Source organism: Liolophura sinensis, chromosome 2 (genome assembly GCF_032854445.1).
Source record: "Liolophura sinensis isolate JHLJ2023 chromosome 2, CUHK_Ljap_v2, whole genome shotgun sequence".
Classification (NCBI taxonomy): Eukaryota; Metazoa; Mollusca; class Polyplacophora; order Chitonida; family Chitonidae; genus Liolophura; species Liolophura sinensis.
Window position 1 is genome coordinate 7,104,936 of NC_088296.1, and position 17,102 is coordinate 7,122,037.

The 17,102-nt window shown below is 40.0% G+C and overlaps 1 protein-coding gene across 1 annotated transcript; it reads left to right on the plus strand.

Moving 5' to 3' along the window:
- The first annotated feature begins 8,635 nt into the window (after window positions 1–8,635).
- LOC135462685 (probable E3 ubiquitin-protein ligase MID2) lies at window positions 8,636–15,550 on the plus strand. The gene is made up of 6 exons (XM_064739910.1): window positions 8,636–9,319; window positions 9,727–9,822; window positions 10,593–10,823; window positions 11,067–11,089; window positions 11,362–11,549; window positions 15,477–15,550. The coding sequence occupies exons 1-6, from the start codon at window positions 8,651–8,653 to the stop codon at window positions 15,512–15,514; spliced, it is 1,245 nt and encodes a 414-aa protein (XP_064595980.1). The 5' UTR covers window positions 8,636–8,650; the 3' UTR covers window positions 15,515–15,550.
- Window positions 15,551–17,102: the final 1,552 nt, after the last annotated feature.

Sequence of the window (17,102 nt, forward strand, 5' to 3'; positions counted from 1 at the left end):
TGTGCATGTCTACTTGGACATTGTGTGGCTATATTGAGATCGACTGAGGACCATACAGTTTATTAAATATCGATAAGTTCTTATTAAGTTTGCCGTTACTGTAATTTTTTGTAATTTATGTGAATTACCTGACATTTACAACCCCTTGAGATTTTAGTTCGTAGTACATTTGCTCCAGCCGATTAGTTGAATTGGACCAATCCAACCTCCCGTCTTTATCTAAGCAAGGCTCATGTGCAGTCTTGGGCTTGAAAATCTCGCAAGACTAACCTGCCCTCAACCACTGGTATCCCGTTCTCTTCTCTAAAGGTCGCAACCCACAGCAAACAGGTACTCCATGATCAACATGTAATCCACCACCCGCTAAGATATGGGTCTATTATATTCACATGGGCCACATGGATGAGCTCTAGGTTAGTCGCCTTGTACGACAAGGTTGCCCAGAGGCCTGATTTCACCCCGGAGATTCCATTGGAGTAATGCCGCTTGAATTCAGTGAGCAACTCTTGTAGCTGTAACCTACTCTCATTATACTGATTTTAGAAAATGCATCCAACAGTTCTCAACTATAGTTTTCATATATTCTGTTTGGAACCGAAAGTGATAACGCTTACACATAATTTGAACATATCTGTTGATGTAATTTTGTAGAAAATTGGTTCTTTGTTGAAATTTGACATATAAAGTTGAAGGCGATGGGTGCAAACCATTGTTGAGATGTCACAGAGTATAAATGTGTACAAGCATACTGAGGGATTTACCTCCCCTGCATAGATCACGTTCAATTCTCAGAACTGTGTATTTTCTATTTCCATCTGTTCAGTTTTATCAACTTGTGAAAGGGTGTATAGTAGCAAATTACACACCCACTAGCACCATGGTTGAAGCAGATTTAGGTAAAAATGGCAATGATGTTAATTGCAGACTGACGGCTAGGGCGTGTCTTTTATAGATTCTACCGTCAGCCTGTGTGTGAACCTATAGCACTGTCGATAAACAGTCTGAATATTTACGTCAAGGAAAACAACTGGATTGGGTTCAGGTTCATACTGTTTATTTATGCCGGTCTTGTCACTACATGTATATGTACAGAGCGATGGGAGGCCTCTATGTTATTGAGTTTCTGAAGCTTTGACATTGAAAGGCCTTATACAGAGTTATGCTGAAGGTCGATTACTGGCGGTGACGTGTCGCCTGTGGTACACAAAGCCCGAACGTATTGCCTTGATCATGCATCGGTGTTTATTGTTTACTTAACAACGTTCGGCTGTCCGTTCCAAATATAAACCTGTGGTTGGTAATGATTAATGGTTATAGGGTATACAGTTCTCCTATTCTATATAGGTCAGCACATCTGTTATACGATAGCCTATACTAGTTGATCATGACGTCAAAGATTAGGAATGTCTGTATAGGTAAATGGTGCTGAAAGTAAATCGAATCTTAAAATTATGTACGGATTTGCACATATTATTTTATAAAATTGGGTCAAAATTACCAAGTTCCAACATTGCTTCTGGAGGTCTTTCTTTCTTTTGTTTTTTTTCCTACTTTTATATCGCCAGAGTCTTTTTTACACACTGCTGTTTATAGCATAACAATAGCAAAAGTCGCCATATTTCTAACTGAGCAGAAGGGAAGACCTCCGAGGCAAACCAGGCACACATACTGATATGAGTCTTACAATGCTTTTTGGATGAAAATTGCAATAGTGAGAAAGGGTATTACGTGTTCCCCACCCCACCCCCCATATATGGTTGGAAATGTTTTGAGAGAGAACTCTCTCTGAAAAATTGGCACTACGTTTAATATAGATTGCTAAAGAATGTATGTTGTTTGTAGAAGATACATAAGTTGGAAAAAGTAACTGCGAGTAAACGATTTTATATTTAACCTCGTCGGCCTACAAACTTACATCACATGAATCCACTATTTTTTTTTGAAGAAAGGGATACTGTGTAAGCAAACACCGCAAAACCTTATCATCATTTAAAGGGTTGTTTTATGACAGAAAATAAAAAAGCAATCATAAGCGTGAACAAAAACAAATTAGTTTTAAAAAGGAATAAATCTTTTCTGGTTAGCCAGTCATAGGTACTTCATATTTGTAAACTTCATATTTGTAAACTCATAAAACTGAGTACAAAATTATGTTGACGGGTGGAAACCTGTTCTGGAGGAAGCAGAGTAACTGAACACGTAAAGCCCTAAGGTTGTGACTTCAGCACAAATGACTATGTGGCTTTTTTCTTGGTTACAATATTAATAAGCAGTAAAACAGCAAACAATTGCATTCATCTTTTGTTGCCATTGTACATGTACATGTTGGGTTTCTTGCACATGTGTGTCGGATGTGTTTTGTGTTCACTTTGGTTTTTTTTTAACATACATCTAATACATTTTGAGCACTTTGTGGGTTTACTGTACGTCTGATCAGTTTGCGTTCTCTTTGAATTTAAATCACAAGTCATTTTCACCCAGGAGTGATCTTGTATAATTTTCAAAGAAGAAAGTTTTCGTTATCAACCTGAATGTGCGTAGGCTTAGCGCAAATGCAGTTTAATTTTCAGCTCAATCGCATCAGCCGCTCTGGAGAAGAAGATTTGCTCAAGTTGGCACAAAATCCAATATGGCCACCAACTGTCCCCAAAAGCCAAAAAGCACAATTTCAGATACATTCCTAAAACATACTAAAGTTTCAGGGACGTATCACTTGTCGTTTTCTCATAAAAGTTATCACCAAACTGCCTATAATTATAATAATAATTCGAACAGATACAACTAGGGCTCAAGTCTAGGGATTCACGCCTGTATTGCTTCGGATGGTCGTGTGCTTCCCCCGGGCTTTGCCCGGTTTCCTCCCACCATAATGCAGACTGCATATGAAATGGTCTTGAGGATTGTGTAAAACACCAATCACAAAAATAAATAAATCAAGCTTGTATGGCTTGAACTCCTAATAATCCGTACTATAACACTAGGTTTTCTAAACTTTTAGTTTGGAAGTCTAAAAAAAAAAACCCACTGCATTGATGTTAACTGTTATATTTTATACATTACTGGTTTAGAACTAGCTGTCCCTCAAAAACTGTGTCACCAGAGAATTTGAAATTGATTTCTTATGATTACGGGGATCAGATATTAATTCAGGTTTTGGAAGAAGCGAGAGAGGAAACGCCGGTAAAACCCGAGTCAGTGCTGGGCTGTGCTATATAAGACTTTAATTGTATCTAGATGCTTACTTAAACGTAGTTTTGGGAATTGGCTTTGCGATTGTTGACCTCGAACGTCCATGTTGATTGACGGTTGGTATACGAATGTTTGTTTCGACGCATAGATTTGTACATTTAATTTTAAGAATTTTAACACGTGGAGAAAAAGCGTAATTTGCTAATTTGCTGCGGCTGCCTTTCGATGTAATTCATAATTCAGCACGGTAGCCTATAAGGAAACCATCAACATATAAAGAACCCTCTGTAACAGATGTTAAGTTTTTTGACAAGCTATTAAGTTGAAGCTAAACAGTGTTGGCGATAGTATACTGCCCTGGAGTACACCCATTTTTGCTCATAAGAGTCGAAAAGATTGTACCTACTCGTACTCTAAACTGACGATCAAAGTTCTGATACATACATAAATGACGACAAGTCCAATATCCGAGAAGTCTTTTAAAACACCGTATTACGAATAAAAGTTTCAATGCGACAAACTTTAAATCGACTTTGAGGAAAACCACATTTAATATTATACAGTAAAGTCTATTATTTATTATTTGTCATTTACTACCGGGTTTTGGAACCGGTATAATATACACCTTCTTCCACAACTGTGGAAAAATTACAACTAATCTAAATACCATGATTAAACAAGCCCAAGTGAGTCTCCAGTGGCTGAGAGGACAAATTGGTTAGAAACTGAAACTGAAAAATAAAGTTTGATCATAATGTGGAGAATTGGTCAGCATTTTTAGTGATTCAGGGCGTCTTGCAGCAAAACAATGCTATTGCTCTAGGCAAAGCTATTGATGATTCCGCTGGAGATGTTTAATTCGTTTATTTGATTAATGTTTTACGCCGTACACAAGAATATTTCATTTATACGACTTCGGCCAGCATTATAGTGAGAGGAAGCCGGACAAATCCCGGGGGAACCCACGACCATCCGCAGTCTGCTGGAAGACCATCCCACATACAAGCGGAGAGGAAGACAGCGTGGGCTGGACTTGAATTTACAGAAACCGCATTGTGAGATCCCCCTGGGTCATTGCGTCGCGTTGGCACACTAACCACCTCGGGCACGGAGGCCCCGAGATGTTAAAAAAAAGTTAGGTCCAGTGATACGTTGATTGAGTGCAGAGCCAGATGAGGACGTAGTTTTATTGACAGGTTAGTTAATTCTTTCACAGATATAGTTTTAGGTTTTAGGTTTACCGTCCCCAATCATCGGCAAGTCAGTGTCAATAAATGTTGATTTATGGCCTTCTCCTGCAAATTGGACGCAAAACAGTTTATCTCAACAATGACCATTACAATGCCCAAGTTTTGGCATGACAAGTTAGGTATGTATAGGTCTACCTGGGGAGTGTACTGGCAAATTGAGAATGACTGAGGGAAAGAGGGGTTATTAAATGTCGATAAGTACGTACTGAGTTTTCTATCACTGTCACTTGTATGTTGTGAATTGCTTGACATTGACAACCCCTTGTGATTTTAGTTCGGAGGATATCTTCTCTAACCGATTGGTCAAACTGGGCCAATCCGATCTTCAGTCTCTAACTAAGTAAAAGCCGAAGTGGAGTGTTGGGCTTGAAAATCTCGCATTTAAGGGTTGCAACCGACGGCAATCAGGTAGGCCTACTCCTCTATGGCCCCTCATACAGAGATGGGAGATGTGACTCCATTATATTTCACCGAGTTCTCACGGCAGAGGTCTAGGTTACGACAAGCTTGCCAAGAAAACTCAGGCCCTTTTCTTTTCAACCGGAGACCCCACGAGGGTAATGCTGCTTGAATTCAATGGGCAAATATTGTAGATATAGCCTAATCTCATTATGCTGGTTTCAGAAAATCCATCCGACATTTCTCAGATATCTTTCCAATGTATTCTGTTTAGAACTAAACCTGATCAATATAAATGATTTGAACCTATTTACTGAAATAATTTTGTGAGAAAGTGATTGTTTGTTGAAAGGTGACATTCACATATAGGCTTAAAGTTAATGGCGAGCTGCGGAAACCAATGTTGAGATGTCACAGAGTATAAATGTGTACAAACATAGGCCTAGGGAGGGATTTACCTCCCCTCCACAGATCACGTGCATTTCTCAGATCTAAGTATTTTCTATTGCAATCTTCTCAGTTACACAAAGATCTGAAGTCAAGTTGGATCTGTGTCGACAGGTAAGCTCTGTAAGACGATTATATGTAGTTTGGATGGAAACGATCACTCAGGTTAAGGAGTTGTCTATACTTGATCATATCACCGACTGTCAGACACAACTTAATTGGCTTGGTCGTCCATAAATCGACACAGTGTAGATATACGAATGGGGCGTTTCCTTTATAGACTTTAACATTAGCCATGTCAGCCTGTGTGTGAACATCAAACTGTCGATATTTGCGTATAAATAAAAACGACTGATTTTTATTCAGGTTCATACTGTTTAACTGTGTCAGTCTTGTCACTATGTATACAGGTCGATAGTACGTCATTAATGTGAGGTTCTGAAACTTTGACCTTGAAAGACATTATGCAGTTATGTTGAAGGTCGATTACTGGCGGTGACGTGCCGCATGTGACACACAAAGTCTGAATATCTTGCCTAAATGGATCGCTGTTTGTTTACTTACAACGTTCGCCTGTCTGGTCCAAATATAACAACTGTGATAGTATAAAAGCCCTGTCAGGGGTACAAGCGTTCTCCTAATCCATGTAGGTCAGTCCATCTGTTGTATGATATCCTATATCAGTTGCCCATATTGGCCTCCGTGGCCGAGGGTATTAGCACAACAGAACAGCTCAATGACCATGAAGCCTTCCGATACGATCGCTGCGAGTTCAAGTCCAGCTGATGCTGGCTTCCTCTCGGGCCGTATGTGGGAATGTCTGTCAGCATTAAGCGGATGGTTGTTGGCTTCCCCCAAACCCAGTTTCCTCCTACCATAATGCTGGCCGCTGTCGTATAAGTGAAGTATTCATGAGTACGGTATAAATCAAATAAATAAATAAATATTGTTAGAGGTAAATTGTTATTGATCGGTGATCTGTGAGCCATCCGATCAGCTGCAGTTAAAACAGTACACTGCAAATAATGGCCTTTGCGAGGGCCAACATTTTTACGGTTATGTGCACATTCTTGAGTTGGGCATAAAAGTAAAATAAATAATTAAAATCTATTGCCCATAATGTGTGTGTACGTAATTGGTGCTAAAAGTATATAGAATCTTAAAATTATGTACAGATGTGCACACATTATTTTCAGCCCTACTATAATATATATAGGTGATGTCTTCGTAAGACTGTCTATTGGACAGTGTTTAGACGCAAATCTCTATACAAATATAAATGAATTGAGCCAAACTACTGAATTAATTTTAGGGAAACTGCATGGTAGTTTATTAAAATATAGCATTCGCATATAAAGTTAAAAGAGAACTGTGCTAACCACTGTAGGGATGCCATAGATTTGTTTATTTATTTGATTGGTGTTTTATGACGTACTCAAGTGAGGCATTTACCTCCCCTGCTCAGATGACGTGTATTTCACCGAACAAAGTATTTTCCATTTCAATTTGCGCAGTTTTATCAAGTAGTGAAACACGGTGGGGATTGTGTCGACAGGTAAGTCCTGTAAGATATGGCACGTCTATGTTTATGACGGGATGATTCTATTAGGTGAAGGAGATGTCTTATTTGATCGTGTGCCCGATTCTCAGACAGTATTTAATTGGTCTGAACGTCCTCAAATGGACACGAAGCCGATGTACGATTCCGGGCGTGTCTTTGCATAGACTCTACTCTCGGCTTGTGTGTGAACCTCTGATACTGTCTACAAACACTCGGAATATTTTCTTCTCAAGCAAACGACTGATTTAATTGGGTTCATACTGTCTAATTATGTTGATCTTCTCACTATATCCAGGACGATAGTACGTTTTTAATGTACATTTCTGAAGCTTTGACCTTGAGAGGCATTATGCAGGGTTTTGCTGAAAGTCGTTGGTTGCCGGCGACGTGCTGTCTGAGGTTGGGCCTACATACATATTAATAGCCACAACAACCGACCTATATGGATCGCTGTTTGTTTACTTATAAGGTTCGCCTCTACGCTTCAAATATAAAAAAAGACTGTAATAGTTAAAAATTTCTAGTTAGGATATATATGTCCTCCGTTTGAAGTGTTTGGTTTGATCTTGGATCTACCGACTTCCAGGCGGGCTTAAACAGAAGGGGTGTATTACACTGTATAAGTAAATGGAATCTGAAAATTATGTACTGAATTGCACACAGGATTTTCAGTGTTGCAGAACTGGAAGGCTACATGTATTATTAACTTCTCACTCAGCAAGCATTACAACCTCGCCCACTGATCACCAATAATGGGGTGTGTTATATGACACAGCTTAACCAGTCAGGACAGCCGTATACTGCACGTAGGTCTACTTATACATTAGCTCGAGCTGTCTGTATGGAGGTATTGTTGACGATGACCTACTTCTACAGTCTACCTAAGGTTACATATCTCCAATCCACGCTTTTGGGTTCTCTTTAAACTGCCCCTGTCATAACACTGTATCTAACTGGACGTGTACTTCACACTTCTACAGTGGAGCGAAGTCAGCATTTACGGTTTAAACATTTTGTTTGACCAGTGGTGATCGGAGGGTGTAGCAGCTCTGCTGTAGTCTGTACTTCTGTAGTTCCTGACAACTAATCAAACACTGGGAGCTGGAAGACTTTGACCTTAATTCATATCCCTCTTTAATCTAAGTAAGACATGTTTGTGTTAATCATCACTATTACAAATGTGATCTGTATTATATCTCTTTAATTATTTATTTTAATTCTGTAGATAGAGCTGTTCCAAATGTTTTGCCCTATTATCATAAAGTATATAGAATCAAGTTACCTTCATAACCAATGCAGTTCACAGGCTTGGCCAAATTATCATATTGAGTCAAGTCCCGACATTGGGGCTGAAGAAGATTTCGCACTGACTCTCTGTAAATCTACTTTTAAACCGCGACAGGTTCGTTTTTACACACGAATCTGTTCATTATCTGGATGGGAGCTATATGTCTATCGAACATCAGTATCAAACACATCTGCCCAAACTGGCTTGACCAGACCTTTGTCAAAACAGTCTCTCGTGGGCAATAAAGGGTTGGATCGCTAAATTTCTAACTGACCAGAATGGATTCCTTTTCAGAAAAGTGATTTGCGCACACTCTCCTCATACATGAATAGGTACTAAAATGCTTTTTAAATGAGAATAGGAGAATAGCAACTAAAAAGTAACGTGTATAGTGTTGAAATAGGCGGAGGCTGTGTGTTGTCTTGAAAGTTAATATTTTTTTAAATAGGAACACCCTCACAGGTGCCAATCTGAGCGATTTGTCGTTTTTATTTTAGGAAAAAGAACCCTGAGCAAATGATGGCCGAGAGCAAGCAGAATCGGGATGATGTTCTCACATGTTCGATATGTATGGAAACATTCCAGAAACCAGTAATGCTACCCTGTCAGCACAGTTTTTGTAAAAAATGCATTGGTTTGTATGCTGACAAGTCCAAATCTGTGCAGATAGATGACACCTCCGACAGCAGGGGGAATGATGACGCTCATCTGATAGCATGCCCTGTGTGTCGGGCACCAACGAATCTGGGGAGAGAAGGTGTGGCTGGACTGGCTCCTAACTTTCATCTGGCAGAAATGGTGGAGAGGTTCTCTACTGCTGTTAAGGTTGAGGAAGACATTCCATATTGTTCTCTGTGTGAGGAGGACAATCATGCTAAAGCTGTCAAGTTTTGCACCATCTGTGGTGTGTTCTACTGTCAGGAATGTCTTGCTATTTGTCACCCAATGAAGGGGCCCCTGAAACGTCACAAACTGATTTCGTCCCAGGAATACCTCTCCCAGGAAACATCACAGGGTGAAGTCAGCAGGGACCAACAATCAACTCAGCAGCCGTCATGTGCTAGACACGGTCAGCCGTTCGTCATGTACTGTGTACCGTGTCGGATGGTAATTTGTCTGGGGTGTGTGGTTGAGCATCCGGAACATGCTATGCGGGATATACCATCAGCTGCTGAGAATGACAAGGTAATGCGAAAAAGACATTCGTTTATCAGCCATCAACCCAAATGGATGTCATGAGTCATTAATCGTAAGGTCAATTCCCGAACAATGATTAATACGGACCACGAAAAAACTAAGAAATTGTGCAAGTTCAAAATTACTTTGGAATCATGTAATGAGAAGTAATAAAAAGTTTTTAATGTTGTTAGAAAGACGCAAGGGAATGTTTTGGGCGAATAACTTAAATCACTATCTAAATCGTGTACCATGCTAGTATATAAATCGATACTCAAAATAAAGATGGCATGATTTGGAACTAAATATTAACCCAAAGTTTGTGATCTATAGTAAAGAAAAGGGGCTTTGTGTTCTGTACTGTAGTGAGTCATTTGAAAGGCTGATTTTTTAATGTAGTATTTTTTCCATTACAGCCAGCTGTTTTGAACAAAACTAGTGAAGTGGAGAAAGTGCTACAGGAAACTAAAGAATCGCTGGCAGGAGTTATGAGGTTGCACAGCAAGATACAGGTTGGTATTTTCCATGACACTTTTTCAGCCTGTGTTGTACTGCATACCCTGGTGACTCATATTGACTATGTGGAGTATTGCTATCATTCACAAATCCAGGTAACATACAGCTGTCAATTAACTAGTCTTGATAAAGCGGTCTTCTGTCACATATTATATATGTAGATTACAATCAAAGAGTTAAACCCGAAAAGTGACGACTTTTTACAAGAACGTAAACAGGGGAATGCACGAACTGATGAGGGAATTTACTTGCGTGATGGGCGAGTCAATTTCACCTATTTCTTGTTTATCTTATCTACTATCGTATCATTATTAAGTAACACACACGGTATATGCCCACCTCAGACATCTCCATTTGATGTATTATCGCCGATAATACGCTGTCATAATAATATCTATAATATATATATATATATATATATATATATATATATATATATATGTACACCATTTGATCTGATGGGGAGACAGCGTTCGGGTTCGGGCACTGTCCGAAGCAATGTAAGACTCCACCATCTCACCCTGTTCTGAGCATCAGTTGTGATGGCACGACCCTTTTTGGAATTAAACGACGTACTTTGGGTTTTGAGTCGACACTTACATGTACATCCCTAAACTAGAGGGAAATCATCTCCATCCCGGAGATACATTGTAGCCACATTTGTGAGGCGCTTATATTTCACCCTGTTACACATACATATATAACTTCTTCAACACACAATTCTATAGGTCTAGATGAGGCAGTAAACGATTTTTCTGTTCGGCAGGAAAACCAGGAACTTCACACTCAGGAGGTGGAAAGGGCTTATTGTGCAGCCTTTGAAGCTTTACAAGCATGGAAACAGCAATCCTTAGATGGCATAAAAACCCGCTATTCACAGTGGAGCGTGGAGTGTAGCGCCATACTCAAACATTTTCAGCTACAGACCCAGGAAATGGAGAGGATGGTACACGCTTCCAAAGATTTGTTAGCGTCAGTGGACGTCGAGTTTTTGCAGGTAAGTCAGATGTGCACATTCTCAAACATTGGTTCAGCAGCCTATACTATGTAATAGATCAGGAAATGGTCTAAATGTTTTGAGGTAAAAGCCAGGGGTGCCTGTGTACTTGAAGAGGTAAGACATTTCAATTACAAATGTGTTCTTGTTATATGTTGAATTGACAGTATAGCTACAGTATCTCAGTTTCGGTTATCATCTTTACATGATTTTATATGAGTTTTTAATTCTGTTTGTTGACAGGGTTCCACGGACTTCACCAAAACGTATGTATAAATGTGTGATACCTCTCTAGGTTTGTTATACATTTGCACGTCTCTGTTGTCAGCAGATATGTTTCTATAACATTTAGTACCAGCACTGTAGTTATCCAAAACATGACCCGACTGTAAAATATATCCAATGTTTAAACATACGTTTGTCCAGACAAATCAGATCTAATCTACTAGGAACAGTACATCATGGCATTCTTATAACTGCGTTGTACACAAGATTACTACACGACTGTGTCTCTTTGTTTTCTCTTCTCTTCTCACAGAGTTGATGACCAGCTGAATGATATAAGAACAGATCTGGAGAAACATGAGGTCAGCAAACAGAAGCTTCTAGATTCTGTACAACATGACTACGTTGTCCCTAGACAGGTGACTGTAAAAGAGACAGTGCAAGAACGTCAGGACTTAGAAAGAGCTGTCGGTGGACAAATATCACCCCTACGTGTTACAAGTAAGTTCGTATATGTATGAAAGATATACAGTAGGGTGTGCTGAAAGGACATAAACAACTGTAGGGTTTATGTTAGTATGTGCATCGAGTGAGTGAGTGAGTGAGAGCTTGGAGTTTAACGTCGAACATAACAACTTTTCAGTCATATGATGACAATGTGTGCATCGAAGACACAAACATAAAAGTATAAGGTGTACACTAGGGTGTGATCAAAACTGGGGTTTGGAAAAAAGGCACAAAGTTATGCAAGGTGTAAGTAGGGTGTACACAGAAGACACACACTAATGTGAGACATGCATTAGGCTGTTCACTAAACATACCACATAAACCTATCCATCCCCTTAAGGCCTTCACAACAGATACAAACTAGTGGGAGGCATGGGATAGGGTGGGCAAAACAAGATAGAAACTCATGTGAGGCATGGGATAGGGTGGGCAAAACAAGATAGAAATTCATGTGAGGCATGGAATAGGGTGGGCAAAACAAGACACAAACTAATGTGAGGCATGGAATAGGGTGGGCAAAACAAGACACAAACTAATTGAGGCATGCACTAGGGTGGTCTAAACAAGATAGAAACTAATGTGAGGCACGCTCTAGGGTGGGCAAAACAGATACAAACTAATGTGAGACATGCACCAGGGTGGGCAAAACAAGATAGAATCTAATGTGAGGCATGTTCTAGGGCGGGCAAAACAAGATAGAAACTCATGTGAGGCATGCACTAGGGTGGGCAAAACAAGATAGAAACTCATGTGAGGCATTCACTAGGGTAGGCAAAACAGATACAAACTAATGTGAGATATGCACTAGGGTGGGCAAAACAAGATAGAATCTAATGTGAGGCATGTACTAGGGTAGGCAAAAACAAGATACAAACTCATGTGAGGCATGCACTAGGGTGGGCAAAACAAGATAGAAACTAATGTGAGGCATTTAATAGGGTGGGCAAAAACAAGATAGAAACTAATGTGAGGCATGCACTAGGGTGGGGCAAAACAAGATAGAAACTCTTGTGAGGCATTCACTAGGTAGGGAAAACAGATACAAACTAATGGCAGGCATGTACTAGGGTGGGCAAAACAAGATAGAAACTCATGTGAGGCATGCACTAGGGTGGGCAAAACAAGATAGAAACTAATGTGAGGCATTCACTAGGGTTGGTAAAAGAAGACAGACACTAATGTGAGGCATGGCACTAGGTTGGCAAAACAAGAATAGAAACTCGTGAGGCATTCACTAGGGTAGGCAAAACAAGATACAAACTAATATGAGGCATGCACTAGGGTGTGCAAAACAAGATATAGACTCATGTGAGGCATTCACTAGGGTAGGCAAAACAAGATACAAACTAATATGAGGCATGCACTAGGGTGGGCAAAACAAGATAGACACTAATGCGAGGCATGCACTAGGGTGGGCAAAACAGATACAATCTAATGGCAGGCATGCACTAGGGTGGGCAAACAAGATAAAAACTAATGTGAGGCATACACTAGGGTGGGCAAAACAAGATACAAACTAATGGGAAGCATGCAGTTGGATGGGCAAAACTGATACAAACTAATGTGAGACATGGAATAGGGTGGACAAAAAAGATTCGCAAGCTCGTCCCTTTCTTGGGCGCCCAGGACTCGTCCATACAGGACCATACAATCAAATAACCTATAATTATAGAGTACCTTGTGGGCAAAGGACACAGGCTAATGTAAGGTATACAATAGAGTGTGCTCAGAAGACACAGACTAATCTGAGGTGTGCAGTAAAGTGTGCTCAGAAGACATAGACTCATGTAAGACTTACAGTAGGGTCTGTACAAAAGACACAGACCAATGTGAGGTATACAGAAAGGTGTGCCCAGGAGATACAGATACAATAGGGTGTGCCCAGGAGACACAGACCAATGTGTTGTATAGAGAAGGGTGTGCTCAGAAGACACAGACTAATCTGAGGTGTGCAGTAAGGTGTGCTCAGAAGACATAGACTCATGTAAGACTAACAGTAGGGTATGTACAAAAGACACAGACCAATGTGAGGTATACAGAAAGGTGTGCCCAGGAGACACAGATACAATAGGGTGTGCCCAGGAGACACAGACCAATGTGTTGTATAGAGAAGGGTGTGCTCAGAAGACACAGACTAATCTGAGGTGTGCAGTAAGGTGTGCACAGAAGACATAGACTCATGTAAGACTAACAGTAGGGTATGTACAAAAGACACAGACCAATGTGAGGTATACAGTGGGATGTCCCCAGAAGACACAAACAGATGTGAGGTATACAGTCAGGCATGCTCAAAAGACACTGACTAATGTGAGGTACACAGTAAGGTGTCCCAAGAAGACAAGCTGATAAGAGGTTTACAGCAGGGTATGCCCAGAAGACACAAACTAATGTAAGGCATACACTGGGGTGTGTCCAGAAGACACAGAGTAATGTGAGGTTTACAGTAGGGAGTGCACAAAAGTCACAAACAAATGTGAGGTATACAGTAGGGTATGCTCAAAAGACACAAACTAATGTGAGGTATACAGTAAGGTGTTCCAAGAAGACACCAGCTGATATGAGGTATACAGTAGGGTATGCCCAGAATACACAAACTAATGTAAGGTATACAGTAGGATGTGCACAGGAAACACAGATTATTGTGAGGTATACAGTAGGGTGTGCACAAAAGACACAAAGAATTGTGAGGTATACAGTAGAGTGGGCCCCAGAAGACAACAACTAAAGTGACGTATACAGCAGGGTGATGTATTCTATAGGGTGTGTGCAGAGAACACAACCTAATGTGAGACATAAAATAGTGTGTGGTACTCGTAAAGTGTACAGTGGGCTCTTTGAAGTCTAAAGGCATTCAGTAGGCCATTCTAAGAAATATAAAGCCAGTGTAAGCTATATACACAATGGTTCGCTAAAAATTAATAAAAATGTAATTTATACAACATTATGTTTTTTTTCGTTTTTTTTTAATGGAAGTACATTGCAGAGCTTTATATCAGCAGCTGTATAGTTAGAACAGGACAGATAGTTGTGTAACCCCTTTGTCAGGTGTACTGTTAGGAGAGAACAGATAACATATTGTACCCCTGAGTGTCTGAGTGATATTTACCTCATGTGTACAAATCAGCAGATTGTACTGTTAGGACAGAACAGTAACATATTGTAGCCTACCCCTCGGTGTCAAACATGTATTTCAAAGGGAAAACAACCCTCATATCTGTTTTATTGTTAATATTAAAGGGTTTCCATCTATGTATGTAGAAATAATTGTTGATCTAGATTTATTTCCTCACTTGATATAAGTTTGCTTTTAAAATTTAAATATATTAACTGTCCTTTAAAAATATAAATTGGAGAAAACTTCAATAGTTAGAAGATTCCAATACTTCTTTATTACTAATAATTCTGATGGATTAAATAGTCTTTTGAATACTGTGGTAAAAGAATGTCACTTGGTGAGTTATGTGTGGCGAGTTACCTCCCTTACTAGAGGACGGCTTCGGTAGCTGGTCACTCCACGAATGACAACAGGTCTACCACAGCCTCATAGTGAGTTTTGTGTTCAAATGTGCCATAACTGATAACTAAAACCAAGTACCGGATAGAGGAAGGTATTGTTCTTGTTGTAGGTAATAAGTTTCAAACAAATTAGAGCGCTAAATGTGTGTATTTTAACGCATTACTCGGCCTGTGTCGTACCCGTCAGTTAGTCATATATCCAGTTCTTGTCGAAGAACAACTCTTTTAAACTGGCTGAAAATGACAGAGATCAGTGTATAAATTACATTCATGTCAGAAGTATATGTTATTTTATGCCAAGAGATTGTGTGGAGAAAGTAAAACCACGCTTTGTGTACACCTCAGTCTTACAGCGTGTGTTTATGGTTTGCTGTTGTTTATACTGCTTCTGTTGTGTGTTTGCAGAGCCGACGCTGAGATTCACAGAGACAGACGGACAGTGAGCTGAGAATCACTGACAGCGGCTCTGCAGTAAAGGGGTGAGGACTTATCCTGGGGGTGGAGGAGAGCTGTGACAGACGGGCTTTACCAGACGGGCAGGTACTACTGGGAGATACACATCACCTGTTCACTTGGCCGTGACTGTGACTGTCGTGTAGGAGTGACACAGGAGAGCTGTGGTGTGAGGGAGAGGCTAGACCCTGGCCGTAACTCCTGGTACATTGAGATGGTGTACCGTGGTGATGAGGTCAGGTGTTATAGTCACAGTGGTGGTGGTGAGGTCAAACCTGACTATCTACAGTGGAGACGTTACACACGACCTCATCACCTGGGTGTGTACCTGGACTGTGATGACCACACACTGACAGTCCTGGACTGTGACAACAACCAGGTAATGTACACTGTCAGTGATGTTATCGTCACAGAGCCTCTCGTGCCATGGGTTGGGTTTGGTGTCGGGTTTGGATCTGTGTCTGTGTCTGCTCGTCTGGTAACGGTGACTCTACAACTCTGCCTCAAGTTCTCTGTGATATGATAAGCACTTCCTGACCATCGCGTAATTATTCATTTACATCTTTTCCGTCATATTATAGTTTGTTGAAATAGACTTTGATTAAGTTTTTTTTAAACAAACTGACCATTTGCGTATAGATGTTTTAGTTAATTCAGCAGTGTGGCTAATTCAGTATGTTTAGCTTCTCCGCAAAGTGGTCAGTTATCTGTCACAAGCTTACAACTTGGTGTAGTTATACACAGTCTGTCTGACTTGTCCTGAATATCAATGTCAGTTTTCTTCCAGACAAAATACATGTAGATAATGACTGGGTAGTTTTATTTTTAGTAATGGTGACTTGTAAATCAGCATAATCAGGAGTGTCACTGAGCAAAAACAGGTCACAGTTTATACATGACAATACATATAGTCAACATGGTACATGTAGTAATTCTTGTTGTGTTATGTAACTTTAGTTTCGAAGAAAAAAAAAAGATATTTCCCTTACAGTTTTTAGGTTAGATGCGAGCATTGATTTTCTGCAATAATTCTGTAGCAAATCTTCAACTTTTACAATATACATATACCCTAAACTTTCGCGTGGTGCCTTGCCATACCTCCACATGTAGCTTGACCTTTAGTCTACAACATTCTCAGCTACCATTTTTTTTTAGCTGTGGTAGTGAAGTCATAACATTTCTTACCTAAGTAACCTTTGAGATATGGGTAATGGTTGTAATGGTTGGGGATAACCCAGGGCCTTATCTGTCCATCGGAAAGGCAGTGGGTGGAATCACCGGTGAAGGGCACCTCATTGTTGAATATTTTGATATATCTGCCATCCGGATGACATGTGCATCTGATCATCACATTGTATCATAGCTACCCCAGGCCATCATTAAAAAGTTGTTTGTTGCAGGTAACAAACCCTGTTTTTTTTTTAAAGTCGGGTTGGTCGTCATTTTTTTTTTTTTTTTGAAAGTAAATTGAAAGTAACCCGGTCCACGTAATCTGAATGATAGTTGAACTATCGCGCCTCCAATTTTCGTCACCTGCTTCAGGCACACGTTCCAATTTTAAATTCTCTTTAAAAACTT

Bases quoted from the DNA above. Each gene is read 5' to 3' on its own strand.
- LOC135462685 (XM_064739910.1), top strand. From the start codon at position 8,651: ATGATGGCCGAGAGCAAGCAGAATCGGGATGATGTTCTCACATGTTCG. The intron at 11,090-11,361 runs GTATGTATAAAT...CTCTTCTCACAG, and splicing joins TCCACGGACTTCACCAAAAC to AGTTGATGACCAGCTGAATG. The intron at 11,550-15,476 runs GTAAGTTCGTAT...GTGTGTTTGCAG, and splicing joins ATCACCCCTACGTGTTACAA to AGCCGACGCTGAGATTCACA.